The following is a 17,132-nucleotide window of genomic DNA, read 5'->3' as shown; positions in this document are numbered from 1 at the left end:
GTGGCTTCAGGTGCCATACTCACTTAGATTTCCTTATACTTCATTGATAGCTATTTCTCTTGGGTTTCTTATCTTGCATCACTCTAGACATGGGATTTCTCTTAGAGCTCAATCTTTGGACTTCTTTTTTTTTTTCTTCCCACAGCCACCCTCATTGAGATTCTTACCTATACCATGGTTTATTGGTAACGTCAAAATTTGTCCCCAGCCCAGGATTCCAGTCATATAACCAACTGCCTACACTTCTCCATTTAGCTACCAGACATCTCAATTTTACTATATCTGAAGATGAACTGTGTGCTCCATCCTGTCCTGTCCTAAGTATGTTCCTCCCTCTTCCCATATGGGAAAAGGCAACCCCATCCTCAGTTGCTGAGGCTCCTAACAAAGGACTCATCCTCAAATGCTTTCTTTCACACCCCACACTGAAGCTTCAGTGAGTTCTGCCTGCTAATTGCAGGTTAGATGAAAATGGGCATTTCCTGCTGCCTCTACCACCCTAGCCCACTGTCACCTGTGGCCCAGATATCTGGCCCAGATATTTCCAAAAGCCTTCTACTTGGTTTCCCTGTTCGTCTCCTTGCCTCTCTATGCTTACAGCCCAGCAGCTAGAGTGATACAGTGCAGATCTAAGGGAACACACCTGCTGAAAGCCCTCTGTGGCTCTCCATTTCCCTGAAGAAGACTCTGAGATAGTATTGCCACTGCCTCTCATCTTCTTTCTTAATCTCTTTGTCTTGGGCTCCCAGCCTCCCTGCATCAACTTAAACACACATGGCAAAATTTCACTTCAGAGCCTTCACCTTTGCTGTTTCCTCTCCCTTGGAATACTTTCCCCCTAGATAGCACACGGTCTCGCCCCTCACCTTCAGCTCTTCCTGGAGATGTTCTTACCAGCGAGCCCCTTCCTGACTGCTGTATCAAAAGAACAGTCCCTCTCCATGACCTACCCCATGATTCTACTTCTTCATTATATATCCTTTTCTAGAAGGTAAGTTTCATGGGAAATGGGGTGGAGGCAGTGTGGGAGGAACTTTATCAAAGAAAAACATACAGATGCATAGTGAGCAGCTTGATGGTTGAGGGCAGCATTTTGTTCAGTATTCAGTGATGGGTTAAGCTGGATGTACATATATCAACAAGGCTAACAGTTGACAACAAAGGTGCAAAGGAATCCATACAGCGTGATTTGTTATAACCTGAAAACTCCACAGTGCCTTTAAAATCAATGTACAATGTTTTAGCTTTCCTCCACAGAGAAATGGGTAGGAAGACATAAAAGAATGATTAAACTGTTATACTATATTTGAAAATCGTATATGGCAAATAATAGCATTTGTTAAAAGAAACATGATACAAGGTCCTTGTTGGATGTTCCTAGCTCTTGCCTCGCTGTTCCTCCCGCAAAGTCACCGGCACGGTCCATGGTGGCCTATGCTGTGAGACTGCTGAGGGCTTGGGAATGATGGGCCTTCACCCTCCCACGGTTGAAAAATGATCCAAGTCCACCTTCCCCCAAACAAAATCACTCCCATTTTCAAAAAATGCTATTTGGGGTACTGATTAAAAAGGAGCAAAGGGCAGAGTAGGAAACTGGAGATTCCTTTTTTTTTTTTTTAAGATTTATTTATTTATGCATATAAAAACTGGGGTGCAGCCCAGGTGCAGGGGCGGTAAGAGGATTCACCAGAGACAGAGTGGGGAGCAGAACAGGCAGATTGACTGAAATACACTGCTGAGGGGAGCAGCAGACGAGACAGGAGACGTTTGCTGTGTCATGTGGGTCACCTCCCTGGCCAGGGATCGAACTCCTGCTGCAGTGGCTGCAGATAGTGCTTACCCTTGCACCACCACAGAGGTCCCTGGAGATTACTTTAGATAAGGAACATAAGGGGTTATTTGCAAGAGTTGGGAGGAGAGAAGTAATTTTTGTTAATACCAGTGAAAACTATGAATCTTAGCAAAACTTTTATAAACCCACTTTAATGAATAAATGAACAAGAAAATTGGGCCTGTAATAGATGGTATTTTATTGTAAAATGAACAGATAATTATTAACTAATAATTAATGGGGTTTTGTTTTACTGTGCATTAAGAAAGTACCAATCAGCAATTATTCTTGAATTCTAATACTCCCTTCCAAAAGTTAAGGGTTGTTGCAGGATTTTACAGGAACTTTTCTGTTGAGTTGCATAAAGCCTCAAAGGTGAAAACAGAGTGTCATGTTCTCCTACATCCTGAGTGACACCTCAAGATACTGTCCCTGAGGAATCACTTGAAGATGAGAGGTTCACACAGCCTCTCCCTCCTGCCTGCCCCACCCCCTGACTAGCCATGCATCAAGGGTTAGACCCAGCAGAGAGGGGCGTTATGGGCCTGGGACCAGGCCTCTTCCTGCCTCCACAGGTCTGAGGAACACAGGCAACATAAGAATGGCTGGAGGATAACTCGGGGCTTCTAAAATCATGGTGTTTTGTATCTCTATCCTCAGCAAAACCACAAGTGCACTCAGGAGCTGCCACTAGGAGATTGTGTGGTGGGAAAGTGTGGAGAGTGTTAAACAGTTACCCAAAACTCAAGATTTCTGAAGGGATTGGGCAGTTGCACCTCTTGGAGTGTGAAAGCCCTCTGAGAAGCAAAGAGCAGCACTACTCCAGCTGTCTTCTTTGCCCCCAGAGATCACCAGACAGGATTTCAGTGCATTCTGGAAGGGGTGACTTTAAAATGGGGCCCTTCCTGGGGGCATAACGGGTTTAGGCATAGCACTTCAGCGCGAATTAATCCCTGGCCACAGAGGTGAACCACATGGTGCGGCAGACTTCTCCTGACCCACCTGCTGCTCCCCTCAGCAGTGTACTTCATTGATCTGCCTGTTCTGCTCCCCACTCTGTCTCTGGTGGATCTTCTCACGGCCCACACCTCTGGCCTCTACCCCAGTTCTGTATGCCTAACTAAATCTATTTTTAAAAAATTGATCAGAATGAAGAGGGAGCTAGTGGGGGAAAATTTGGGGATCTATAAAACCAGAGCAAATGGTTACCCTCGTTCTGGAGCTCCCAGGAGTAAGGAAGGAAGAGCGTGGGGAGGAGTCATTTTGCTGTCCAGTCTCAAACTAGGGGCTGACTTACCTGGAGAGGGTTTAGAGCCCAAGGACTGCATGGCTCCTCAAGGGAAACTAGGCCACACAGTTGTGAATGAACACAAGGTTCCGGGGGACACTGAAGGCAGCACAGACAGGCACATGTTTTTAAGGAGGCTGCTCTTACCAGTGCAGGTCGCAGCCACAGGTTGGACACTCAGCCCGGTCTCACCAACAACCACTGCCATTCTTTCCTCCTTCATCCTTGCCCTACCCACCCTGGGGGAGGGTCCAGCAGGCAGGCAGCTTAAGAATAAGGTATGAGTTAGGGGTTTTTACACTGTACTGGACTAAGTTTTAGTAGCCCAAAGTAAGGCTAAGTTTTTAGGAGTTAGTTTTACTTTAACTCAGCTTAAGTGATCTGATGACACAACACAGACTAAAGGTCACCAAATTTTGAAATAATAACAGAAAGACCTTAGTGTGTGCGCTAAAGAGGGATCAAGAGAAACCCACTTGGTTCCCGATATTTTACAAATACTGCATGGGAAAATTAGTCCACATCGCACGTGAAAGATGGCCTGAGTGCTCCCAACGCGTGGCAAAGCTCGGGACTACATTTCCCGAAAGCCTTAGCGGTGAAGCATTTCCGCCTCGGGGCCGGACGTTTTCCGCTGCCGACTCGCGCTCTCGTGGGAAAGGAACGAGGCGCTGGCGGTGCAAGCTCAGTTCCCGGCGGCGGAAGCTTGTGCGCCACGCTTAGTGTGCCCGCCCGGGGTCAGGTGACCCTCCTCTGGTAGTAGCCGTCCACTACCCCTGCCCCATGGCCGACACCCCAGAACAGGGCCTTTCCTTCTCCCGCGCTTTCCCCAGTGTCTGGACAAGGACGACTCCTGTCACGTGACCTGCGGGACTAAGTCGGGAAAAGTGCAAATACGTGAGACTGTAGGTAAGTGTAGAAATTTCAGGTCACCGTAGCTCTTCTCACTGAAAAACTGCAGCTTTTCTGAGGCAATGTAGATTACCATTCCCGTGACACAAGGGCATAAAAGCAGACACTCTTACCTCTTACACTCTACTTTTTTGCTTCTGCAGCACAGATTAGAGGGAGAATAATGAATTTTTGGGTAAAAGGTTGCCTTCTGGTAACTCACCCCAACTCTTCCTTAAACTATAACATACTGAATGAAATGTTGAAAGAAAAAAAAAAAAAAAGAAGCAGCATTCCAGGAAGAGCAGAATTAAGGCTCAAACTTAAGCCGAATTCATTACAACAACACTTAAGATGTCTTTGCTGATGGAAAGACACCTGTGAGGTTGGTAGGCTTGAAATGTAAGGTTACAAGTGTAGAAGTGCTGGAAAGTCTGAATAATTACCACATTGAAAACCCTCAGGAAAATTTTGAAATGGAGACCAAGCAAGCCCTGCCATGTCCCTAATTCAGGTTGTCTTGAAAGTGTAGGGAACCTCAGCCTTAGAATTATAACATTGACCAGGTGCCTGACGGAAGCAAATGGAAATGATTATTAAAGAAAGGTAATACCACCTCAGCAAAGTATTCACTGTCCCTCTCCCTGCCTTCACATTTGCAAATGATAACCAAGACACTGTTACAGGGCAGGGAGAGGGGCATACCTGAGCCCCCAAATCTGTCTGCTCTAAATGGGTTCTGCCATTCACTGCATCAAGAAAAAACATGAGCCTGTTGATGGAATGAAACTTTAATGCAATTAGTGTGCAATACAGAAAAGATTAAGAACATAGTTTCTTAAATCATACACCCAAAGTTACCCATCCCCTCATGGGTAAAAGTCTACCCAGACGGGATTGGCCCAAAGTGAGTCCTGAAAGGCCACCACAAGACTAAAGCACCTTCCAGCAGGGACCCATAGAAAAGTGTCAGAAATGTCCAGACAAGTCTGGGAGGAAAAGAGCAAAATAAAAATCAAGACAAACACTGCCATAGTCACCTCCCCATGAGTCTCTCACCCACATTTGTTTCTACCTGTCCAAGGCCAAGAAATAGGAACTGCTTCTTCACATGTCTCTGCCCCATGTGCCTCCTTCATGTCTCCTGGCCCTCCATCCTGCTTCCATCCTCCTCAGTCTCCTCTCTAGATCTTCTCCCTGCTTAGCTCCACCCTCCCCTGGGTAGGACAGGGAATCTGTAACCTCTTCTTTTCCTGGGGACCACCCTGTTATAACACAAAAACTTCATGAAAGGACATGCAGAAATAAGGTAATTGTAGACACAAACATTTCAGCTATTGGAATATTCAGAGAAAGTATAAAATAGTAGTCATTAGTATTTTTAAAAAGATTTATTTACTTATACATACAGAACTGGGCTACAGGTGCAGGGGTGAAAGAATTCACCAGAGACAGAGTAGGGAGCAGAATAGGCAGATGTACTGAAATACACTGCTGAGGGGAGCAGTGGGTGGGTCAGGAGAGTTCTGCTGTGTCATGTGGGCCAGCTCCCTGGTCAGGGATTGAATTTGTTTGCAGTAGCTATGATAGCTTCATAGGGCTGTGCTTTACCCCCTTGCACCACCAGGGAGGACCCAATTGTTGGTATTTTTAAAAAGAAGAAAGACTTATAAATTGCTACAAAAGCAAAGCATAAAAAATTTACAGCACATTACATACTCAATAGATCCTTGAACAATAGTCTGAACTGTCTACTTATGCAATATTTATATACAGTATAGTGCTGTATATGTATTTTCCTAACATTTTCTCTAACTTTATTTTAAGAATACAGTCTATAATACATATAACATGAAATGTCTGTTCATTAATTTTTTAAATAATATAATAGTTTATTTTATATCATTTTGTGCATTTTTCCATCTCAGTTGTAATCCCTTGGGCTTCCCACCACCAAATCACCCATGTGTGTTCATTAATTTTTAACTATAAGCATTCTGGTCAACAGTGGGCTGTTAAGTTTTGGGGGAGTCAAAAAAACCAAATTTGGATTTTCAGTTGCACAGGGAATCAGTCCCCCCAAGTCTTGTGTTGTTTATGCCAACTATAGAACATTAAAACAAATCAGCTAATTTAAGAAACCTATTTAATAGCAAGTTAAATATAAAAATTAATGAACTGGAATATAGGTAAAAAAAACTAGTAGGCAAAGACAGTGAAATGAGAAGTGTAGGAGACAAACTAAAACACATTAAAGCACTGGGTAAGAAAGCCTTGCTGGGTTTAATCAGATTCCCAGAAGGAAAATAAAAAGTTGTAAGAAATACATGAAGAGTTAAAGGCTGAGATTTTTCCAGAGCTAGCAAAAGGCATACCAAACTACAGATTCAAGACACCCAGTAAACCTCAAGAGAAGACGTACAGACAGTTAAGATCACAACTAGAATCATTATGATGAAACCATAGGATATAAAAGGTAAGTAAAACCTTAAAGACAGCTAGAAGAAAACATTAAGTCAAAGATAGTGCAGCTAACTTCCCAGTAGCATCTACAGAAGCCATTTGAATGAGACATGAAATGTCATTGTACATAAATTATTTGCCAACATAGCATTCTGTATATAGCAGAAAACTTTCAGGAGTGTTAATACAAGTGCCTTATATATAACTGAATCCAAATTGCACCATGAGGAGAATCTAATTAAAGGAAATTCTTTAAAAAATACAGATTCGTACAAAAGGAGAATGATCTCAGATGATCAGAGAGAAGTAAGAATAAAGCCTAAGCAAAGTAGTAAGGGGCCTTCCCTGGTGGTGAAACAGGTTAAGCGCAGCACTGTGAAGCTAGCTGCAGCTGCTTCAGTGCCAAGTTTGATCCCTGCCCCAAAGCTGACCCACATGGCGCATCAGACCTCTCCTGACCTACCTGCTGCTCCCCTCAGCAGTGTACTTCGTGAATCTGCCTGTTCTGTGCCCTACTCTGTCTCTGTGGATCCTCTCCCTACCCAGGCCCTCTGGCCTATACCCCAGTTCTGTATACATAAACAAATCTTTAAAAAAAAAAGTGGTAATATGTGGGTGAACTAACTATAAAATGACATTTTAATTCTTTAAATAGCATGGGATTGTGTGTGTGTGTGTGAAGACATAGAGAGCTGCCAATGCAGATATCCAGGAGTCAGGAGAGCAGGGAAGCTCATTAAAATGAATCTAAAATTTTGGGAGGGACAGTTGGGCGTAGCTGGGGACATCACTGTAAATGACTGAAATACATTAAAACTTCAGAAGCAGCTAGAAAAGAAAGACACTTGACCTTCAAAGAGTAAACACTGGAAGAATGGTAAATCAGAACCCACAGATACTGAATAATGAATAGAAGAGAATTTTATTAATTCAGAAGAGGAGGAAGAACATGTGAAGAACCCCTCAACACCCCCTCCCCAAATGCAATGGGCTTTGAGAGAGTGTCTGTGACTCCAGCTTAAGCCCCAGTAGGGTGATTGGCTTGATGCCACCTCTGGGCCCAGAGAAATCCCAGCTTTCCATAGTCACCAACACCTTGCCTCCCTAAGCCCAGGAACAATTTTGCAGCTTCTGGAGAGGGAAGGCTTTGACCTACCACACTGCTGCCCAAGAATAGTCCTACAGGAGGATTTGAGTTGTGGGCCAAAGGGGCAGGAGTCTAGCAAGGAAATTTGAGTAGAAAATAAATGGAAAGAGCAGAAAGAGAAAAGAGGTGCTCATTTGCTTCCTTCTTATTGTGTGATGTGCCCAGAAGTTGCCAGTCAGTGGCATTTCCTGGTTCAGGATCTGATTAGGGGATATGGCTAGGTGCTATGGGAGATTGGGCGCAGCTCCACTGACTCAAAGACCCAGCAACCTGACAAACAACTGTTGTGCCTTTATACAGTTTTGCACCTGGGGCTTTTCTGTAGGAAAAGAAAAACCTCCGATATTGGGGAGACCCTCTAGACTCTGCAGGAGCACCCTTTCCCCTCCAGGTGCTCGCTCAGGACTCCTCACATCCTCCTCTACCTGAAAGGGACTCCCTCTGTAACCGAGGTCCTCCCAGGGGTCAGTTAGGAACCAGATCGCCTCTCAGGCTCACATGGAGGTGGAGACCTCTGTCATGGTGATGAGTTAGCAGCCAGCACTTCAGTCTTTGATGGTACAGTGGATTTCGAAATTTTAACATGCTTCAAAATCTCTGTGAGGAATGATCAAACATATTTCTGGGGCCCTCTCTGGTAGCACAATGGATTAAAGCACAGCACAATAAAGCTATCCAAAGCCACTGCAGCATGAGTTCAATCCCCAGCCAGGGAGTTGACACACGTGGCCCAGCAGACCTCTCCTGACCAGCTCGCTGCTTCCCTCAGCAGTGTATTTCAGTCACTCTGCCTGTTCTGCTCCCCACTCTGTCTTTGGTGAATCCTCTCACCCTCCACCTCCACATCTCTGGCCTGTACCCCAGAGACACAGTAGGGGGAAGAACAGGCAGATCTACTGAAATACACTGCTGAGAGGAGCAGTGGGTAAGACAGGAGAGGTCTGCTGTGCCCTTTGGGTCAGCTCCCTGGCTGGGGATTGTACTCAGGCCATGGTGGTGATAGCACTAAGCCCTATACTTTTATCTCTGACTGATCTCAGACTATCCCATTCCTATTGCGGATTTTTAGGAGCGCATATTTGTGAACAAATTGCATCTGCTCTGTGTTACTTCATTGTTCAATTTAGTAGCATTGTTTTGTCCTCTTTCCCTCTGCACACCCATGTCTTAGTTCAGGGTCCTGCACTTATTAGGTGCTCAATAAACATTTATAAAGTTTATTTATAAACAAATGGACCATTCCAAGGCTCTGTAAAGCTTTTTCAGTCAATGGTTCTCATACTAGGGCTGCTTGTGAATTAAATGGCTAAATAAGTTGTGCAGTGGCTTATGGCACACTATAGGCTGTGCCTTGCCTTTATTTTTGTTACCGCATCCTCCTCATTGGAAGTTGCTGGGCTGTAGTGGGCACAGCACTGGGCCTGGAACATAGCTGTGCAGTCTTTATGCACGTTGCCTCACCTCTGTAACCCTCACTTTGTCTTTAAAACGGGCTTACTATAGTCCACTTAGTAAGGCTGATGTGAGAATTAAATGAGTTGATAGTCTATACAGCAGTTTTCACGGTGCCAGATTTGTACTTGATATTCTTTAAAATGTGTGGTTCCGGTGGAATAAGCTGAGTCTGTGGGGAGCGCTGTCCTGTGCAGGAATTCTCCTTGGAGTGCGGCCAGGAATTGCCCAGGTGCAGTGAATATGCCAGCCAGTGGCCACCAGGGGGCGGTGTCAGACCGCGAAGGATGCTTGAGTTCGGCAGAGGCGCCGTCTGGAGCCTGTCGAACCGAGTTCTTTGGGGAGTGGGGTGGGGGAAGAGGAGCATGATCCACTGCTCCTTCACCAGAGCGTAAGAGAGCTGGAGTGTCTGGCAATAGGGGAGGTAGGTGGTAGCAATGGTGTGACCCATAAATATGAACTGCCCTCGAAGTAATAATACAGGAAAGCCCCAGCAGCTCTGCTAGCAAACATTCTTGTTATGTACATTCTTTTCTTTAAATTTCAGACCAACAGAAATGCTTTAAAAGCTACAATCAACAAACACCCTTATCCCTTTTACTCAATTCACCAATTTGTCAAATTATACACACAGACACACGTTTCAGTTTTTTTGCTGAACCCTTTGAGAATTACTTGTAGCTATCCTGAACACTTCAACCCTAAATACTTAAGCCTTCACCTCCCAAGAGCAAGGACATTTTCCTCTTGGTGCAATGCCACATCTAAGTGATAATGTCTTAGTTCATAGTCAGATTTCCCAGTTACTCCTGAATAGCTGTGATATCTTTTGTCTATGATCCAAAATTCAATGGTCACCTAATATTTTTCTTTATGACTTTTTTAAAGAGCCCAGGCCCGTTGTAGAAGATCCCACAATCAGAATTGGTCCTACTTAGTCCCATGACTAGACTGGTGTCTCTCCAGTAAGCCTCTGCGTAGGTGGTGTTATTTCCTATTACATCACATCAGAAGGCTCATCATGTAGATCTGTATGATACTGGTGACACTGAGTTTGACCCTGGGGCCACCTGTGACAGGTAACTCTGCTGCTCTTTCTCTCCCCACTGAGAAGCTGCATCTGATCAAGTCACTACTTGAAGAAACAATCAACTAAATCCAGATTGTGATACAAAGACCTAATTTCCTTAACAAACCCTTGGTTACAAGAGATCTCAGACATAGTAGCTGAAGAGCTTGGTTGGATCTTGTTTGAATCCTGATTTTTTTTTTTTTAAGATTTATTTATTTAAACTGTACCCACAGGCCAGAGGTGAAGGAGGTGAGAGCATTCACCAGAGACAAAATGTGTAGCAGAACAGGCAGATGTACTGAAATATACTACTGAGGGGAGCAGCAGGGGGGTCAGGAGAGGTCTGCTGCGCCTGTGGGTCAGCTCCCTGCCCGGGGATTGGACTTGTGCTGCAGTGGCTGCGGATAGCTTTATAGTGCTGTGCTTTAAACCTGTTGCGCCATCAGGGAGGGCCCCAAATCCTGATTTGAATAAACAAATGGTAAAAGATATTTTGAGATAATTGAAGAAATTCAAAATATGATATGGGGTGTTCGAAAAGATTAAGAAATTACTAACAGCTTCACTGGGTGTGATAATAGCACTGTTACTTTAAACATTTTATTATGTTCAATTCAGTGAACTATAAAGCAGTGAAAAAGGAATGAATGAGCCTTCGATCACACTGGATAAGTCTCAGAATAATATGTTGAGTGAAAAAATGCAAATTATACTACTGCTAGACTGATGATACCATGACATCCATGATACACTTATTATATACATCATCTGTTGATAAATGATTATGTAATAATATGATTAAATTTGCTTTTTGCATATATGTAAAGCCTGAAAATGGTACTCGAGATTATTTATGGAAGCATACATTTGAGTTAAAAATGTAAAGCCTGTGTGAGGATGGTTGTTCTTCAGTGGGGCAGAAGGAAGTGTGGGGCTGGGAAAGGTACATGTGCTGCGTCCACACAGCTGCTGACAGTTGTGTTTGTCAGAGTGAGTCGCGGTTAAAGAGGCACTTGGTATGTCACCGCCACTCATGTTTGTAGACGCCTGCGAGTATTTCACACTTAAGAAAAGTAATTTCTTGAAGGGAAAAAAAAAGGCTTGAATTTATTGAGCAACTATGAGATTTTTTAAAAAGCTTTATTATTTATGCATATAAGAACTGAGCTACAGGTCAGAGGTAAAGGGGGTGAGAGGATTTACTAGAGACAGAGTGGGGAGAACTACTGGCAGACTGATTGAAATACACTGTTGAGGGGAGCAGTGGGTGGGACAGGAGAGGTCTGCTGTGCCATGTGGGTCACCTTCCTTGCTGGGGATTGAACTTGTGCTGTATTAGCTGCGATGGCTTCAAAGTTCTGTGCTTAAACCCCTTGTACCACCTGGGAGGCCCACTATAAAAAATGAGGGCACTCCTTGGTGGCCCAGTAGGTTAGAGCACAACACTTTGAAGCTGTCCACAGCCACTGCAGCACGAGTGAATTTGATCCCCAGCCAGGGAAGTGACCCACATGATGCGGCAGACCTCCCCTGTCTCACGAGCTGTTCCCCTCAGCAGTGTATTTCAGTGTATCTGCCTGTTCTGTTCCCCACTCTGTCTCTGGTGAATCCTCTCACCTCCTTCACCTCTGGCCTGTACCCGAGATCTTAAAAAAAAAAAAACTGAATAGTTTTCTTACTATAATATCTTCTCCTTCTCCTCCTACTATAATATCTGTCCTGTTATGAGGACAGGAGCTTTCCATATTATGTGCATGTGGTTTCCCCAGCCCTGGCATATAGTCGGTGCTCAATAACTATTTGCTTCATGAATGAATGACTCCACAGGGAGCCAAAACAATCTGTTTTACTCATTTCTCTGCACATCTTGAAATAATAGTTCATACCAAGTGGAGTTTATGAAGATTAAAGGAAATTAACAAAAAAGAAATCACAAGGCCTAGAGCCACAGGGTATATATTATAAAGAAATGAGAGTTTTGACTCTCTCACCCCCACCAGGCAGGACCTGGGGTGTTCACAGGCTCACACTCTGAGAGCCTTTTGTCTGTGGTTCAAGGAAGAAGGCTGGCCGGAGGGGTGAGCAATCCATCAGCACTACTATTTGGGTAATAACTAAGCCTTTTCTTCCCCTGCCGGTTCTGCTGGTCCCACTGGCCTTCCCCTCCTCCCCCCTCAGGCAAAACCCTGTACTTAGCCTGGAATGGGAGCTCTCTGAAGACCCTGCAGGTCAGCCATGAATTGAAGGCAGAATTGTGGAGACAGAGAGAGAGAGGGATTTGATTTAAGGAGGCTGGGTTCTTGTGATCTTGGAAAAGGAACCTGTTTCTCAGTCTCTCCCCTTTTGTGGGGGAGAGGAGGAATTTGAGGGCAGAGAGAAGAATTAATCATCTCAGTTCACAGCTCAGTCATTTATCACTTATTACTATCATTTAGTAGCAGAGGTTTTTATTTTACTTATTTTTAAAGATTTATTTATTTATGCATACAGAACTGGGGTCTAGGCCAGAGGTACAGGGGCAGTGAGAGGATTCACCAGAGACAGAGTAGGGAGCAGAACAGGCAGATGGATGAAGCACACTGCTGAGGGAAGCAGCGGGCGGGTCAGGAGAGGTCTGCCGAGCCACGTGGGTCAGCTCCCTGGCTGAGGATGGAACTCGAGCTGAAGCAGCTGCGTATAGCTTCGCAGTGCTGCATTTTAACCTGTCCTGCCACCAGGGAGGGCCCTAGAGATTTTTAAAATGAGAAATCTAGGCCAAATTCTTACTATTTGAAACTTGTCTATAGGGATTTGCAAAACAGGGGTCACCTGGAAGTAACAGTGGTGCACGTGGGAAAACCACACCACAGTTTTATCTCATTTATCACAATAGTGACCTCACTTTCGTGATAAATGAGAAAGTTGTTTATTTCTCTTTTATCATGTTTCTCCACTCCCATAAGTCACCTCCCCCACTGTGCTTAATAAACAGCTTGAACTTGTATGTGGCCTTGTCAGATGTGCAGAGGCGCTTCATGGAAATGTGCTTGGCTTTCTTAATTAAAAGGTTCCTGCTTCTTGTGGGCACCAGCCCCCAAGATGGCCTCAGTAGCTCTGGTAGTCCTGCCTTACAGAAACCCCTTGTATTGACTGGAGTGGAGTAAACAGGATATCGCAAGAATAGCAGTGGGTGGTTTTCTAGACTACGCGATAGAAGACATTACAACCTCCTCCTTCTCCTTGCTTTGTCTTAGGTGACCCAGCTTCGTGGAGACGCACAGCAGCCCTATAGAGTGGCCGATGAGGCTGCTTGCCAGCCTTGTAAGTGAACCATCTGGAATGATGCCCCAGGCCCAGTGAAGCCTTCCGATGACCGCAGTCCTGAGACCTCTCTGCTGCGGGCTCGTGAGAGGTCCCGAGCACTCGGGAGGGCGTTCCCAAGTTCCTGACCCACAGGCACTATGTGAGGTCCTGAGTGTTGATTTTTGTTTTAAACCACTAAGTTTTGGGGTGTTTTGTTATCCAGCAACAGGTAACGGGCACTTTTTTCAGTTAGCTGTGTAATTTGTAGATATGGCCACATTTCTTTGTGTTTGTCTAGATCAGGAATCAGCCAGTTTTAAAGTGCTGGATGGTAAACAGGCTCTGGTCTCTGTTGCAACGAGTCACCTCTATGGTTGTAATGCACCGGCAGCCAAAGACAATATATAAATGGGCGAGCTTGACTAAGTTCTAAGATAACTCCGTGGACACTGAAATTTGATTGCCCTGTAGTTTTCATGTGGCACAGGTCGTCTTTTGAGTTTTTCTCCAGCCATTTAGAAATGTAAAAGTCATTCTCAGCTCATGAGCCAAATGTCCCCACAACAGGCGGCAGGGTGGATTGGGCCCACAGGCCTTGGTTTGTAGGCCCCTGGTCTGTTTCCTAGTTTTGCATGGCTGCAAATTTACTCAGTCTCCCTCAGTGAGGGGCAGCCAGTGTCTGCTGTTCCAGGTCCCTGAACAGCGGCCCTGAGCCTCTCAGTGTGTGGGAAGTCCCCTGGGATATTTGCTAGGAGCAGCAGCGCTGGGTCTCAGGTTTGCTCACCTTGGTGGTGGTGTCCTTCAGCTCCCTAAGGTCTGCTAAGCTGTGGCTTGGTGTGTCTTCCTTCTTTGGTGCCTTTCCCATTGAGTCAGCATCCCTTTGCCCACTCAAGTGCATTTACTTAGGTCTCCCCCGTGAGCTGCCGGGTCCTGTCCTTCATTCATTTTTCATTGAGATGTTTCTGACTTTTGCTTTTGGGAAGACGTTGACTTCCTGGACCTCAGTTTTCCCGTGTGCACTGCTGTTACTGCCAGGGTGACCTCTAATTGCAAATATCTATAGACAAGTTTCAAATAATGAGAATTTGGCCTGGATTTTTCATTTTAAAAAAATCCCAGTTTTGTGTAGAGATTGTAACCGACTTGTCGGGGTTCAGGGAAGGTTAAGGTCCAATCCAGCAATCCCAAGGGCATCACCGCTTGAGCAGAAGGGCTTAGGCTGAGTCCTGTTCAGATCAGAACCAGAAGGCGGGTCTTCTCCCGGGCCCCCCTGGAAATGGTGTTTGTAAAGGAGAAGAGGAGGCAAGGCAGTAGAGTAGGGCTCCTCTTGCTAGCCGGCAGAAGGGAAACTAACACTCACTTTTTCTGAAAGGCAGTTTGACAATTATGTGCCAGAAGCCTTATGCCCCAGCATGACCTGTGACTCAGCAAATTCCTTAGGAATTTGTCCTGAAATGGTAATTGGTCAGAAACCTGGAAGAAAGTGTTTGGAGGTGGGAGGGAGAAAAACCACACCTTAATATCCTGCTTCTGGCCCTCCCTGGTGGTAAAATGGGTTAAAGTGCAGCATTGCAAGCGAGCCACAGCTGCTTCAATGGTGTTCGAGAGTTCGATCCCCAGCCCCAGAGGTGACCCATATGGCCTGGCAGACCTCTCCTGACCTGTCCTCTGCTCCCCTTAGCAGTGTACTTTGTCAATGTTCTCATGCCCACTCTGTCTCTGGTGAATCCTCACACTGCCCCTGCACCTCTGGCTGGCACCCCAGTTCTGTATGCATAAATAAATAAATCCTAAAAAGAAAAAAAGAAATGGACCATTAAAAAAAAAAAATCTTGCTTCAGGGAGTGGAATGTTGTATCTTAAGAAAAGTGGCCTCTAGGAGCATTTATAATGCTTTAGAAAGATGTTTATGATTCATTTCAGTTTGGGGGAGACCCATGTTATAAAATAGTAGAAGCTAAATGATCTTATTTTTGTACAAATAGAAACAAGTAGGAAATCGTGGAAAAACGCAGTCACATGTTGGATGCTCACTACGAGCAATGCTCTGTTTCTAGTGCTCTTCAGCCTCATTTATTTCTCACAGAACTCTATGAGAGGGTGCTGATATTATTCCTGTTTTCCAGGTGAAGAAATCGAGGTCAGAGAGGGAAAAGGAGCTGCCCGAAGTCAAAAGAGATGGTAAGTGATGGAGCCAGGACTTGAACCCCGGCACTGGTTCCAGAGGACACTCACTGACCCATCCCCTCTGGCTCCCTCATGGTCACCCCTATGTTTACATTTGAGTAGTAAGATTATGAGTGATTTTTATTTCCTCCCTGGTGTATAAATTTTCTTTCAAAGTTCATACTCTTTGGAATATCGGAGAACTGCAAGGGGGGGGGGTTCTGTGGGGAGAAAACTCAGGAATGGACTGTAACTTTGCTCCCTTCAAGCTTTACCCTCTCAGGCCTCCTTGGTGATGTAGGGGCTTAAGCACTTTCATACTGTCACCACTGTGGCCTGAGTTCAGTCCCTGGCCAGGGAGGTGACCCACATATGGCACAGCAGACCTCTCCTGTCTCACCTGCTGCTGCTTTAGTGTGGATCTGCCTCTCTACTCCCCTCTCGGTTTCTGGTAAATCTTCTCACCCCCAGCATGTCTGGCCTGCACCCTCGTTCTTCTATGCATACATAAATAAATCTTTAAAAAGAAAAGAAAACAAAAAACAACTTGACCCTCTCCCCTAAGTTCTCTTCATTCTCAAAAATATGGAGGAAACAAAAGGTCGGATGTCAGCCACCTAACCCTTCATCTCTCTGAACCCTTTTTCAGATCTGTCGTATGGACAGACTTTCTGCAGAATTCTCTCTGCCTTCCTTCTTCCTTCCCATCACCTGAACTAAGGCAAAGGAAGACATCCTGGCCCTGCAGTGCTTGGAAGGAAAGAAAGGAGGTTTGGGAGGAGTTGGGATAGTGGGAGAACACAGCAGGGAGTAACAGGCCCACGGGAGGCCTCTCCTGTCATCTCTGCTGGGGCCGAGGGTTGGCTGCCCAGTCTCTCAGTGTAAGTCCGGGGAAGCCTGTGCGGTGGTGAGCACTGGACAGGGAGTCCAAGGACATGGGCTCTGCCCACACCTTTCTTGTGGTTACCTCTGTCCCTGGGCACGACAGTCCCTTGATGTGGAGCCGTGACATGCCTCGCTGTCAGGTGTTAGTGCCTGGCTGGTTGTGCCGACGAAGAGATGAGCTTTGTGAGAGCAACTCTGTGCTGTGTCAGGGGTCCGCACACTAGAGCTCTCCTCCTCTCGTTTGTTTTTAATAGCTTTATTGAAATAAAAGTTATATTAAAGTGTTCCCTTCAGCAGGGTTTAGCCTGGTCTCAGAGCTGAGTGACTGTTACCACAATTGATTTTAGAACAGTCCCAGTCACCCTAAGAAATCCGTAGCCTTTAAGTCTCATCCCTTCTCTGCCCAGCTCCCTGGACCCTAGGCAACAACTCCTCTGCTCTCTGTCTCCATAAACTTATTCTGCGTATTTGTGTCCATGGAGTAGTCTTTGTCTGGCCACCTTCACTTAACATAATATTTTCAAGCCTCACCCATGTCATAACATCCATCACACTCTCCTTCCTTTTTATCACCAAACAATATTCCCTTGCATGGATATACCACATTTTGTTTATCTATTTGTGGGCAAATGACATTTGTGTTTTCCTTCCTTTT

At 45.2% G+C, this 17,132-nt stretch overlaps 1 protein-coding gene across 4 annotated transcripts in view; it reads left to right on the top strand.

Annotated features, from left to right (window-relative positions):
* Window positions 1–16,548, top strand: part of ZFP90 (ZFP90 zinc finger protein) — a 40,581-nt gene extending 24,033 nt beyond the window's left edge. The window contains exons 4-5 of one of the 4 annotated variants that reach the window (XM_012730635.1): window positions 15,553–15,607; window positions 16,242–16,548. In XM_012730635.1, the coding sequence (XP_012586089.1) occupies window positions 15,553–15,607; window position 16,242 (56 nt within the window). In that variant the 3' untranslated portion in view covers window positions 16,243–16,548. Of the gene's footprint in view, window positions 1–13,377; window positions 13,445–15,552; window positions 15,658–16,241 lie in introns of those variants that run through there. The other 3 variants (XM_012730636.1, XR_001145888.1, XM_012730634.1) reach the window with 3 other exon arrangements.
* The last annotated feature ends 584 nt before the right edge of the window (window positions 16,549–17,132 follow it).

Source organism: Condylura cristata, unplaced genomic scaffold, assembly GCF_000260355.1.
Source record: "Condylura cristata isolate star-nosed mole 26May11 unplaced genomic scaffold, ConCri1.0 scaffold00028, whole genome shotgun sequence".
NCBI lineage: Eukaryota > Metazoa > Chordata > Mammalia > Eulipotyphla > Talpidae > Condylura > Condylura cristata.
This window is presented reverse-complemented; position numbering and strand designations above follow the sequence as displayed.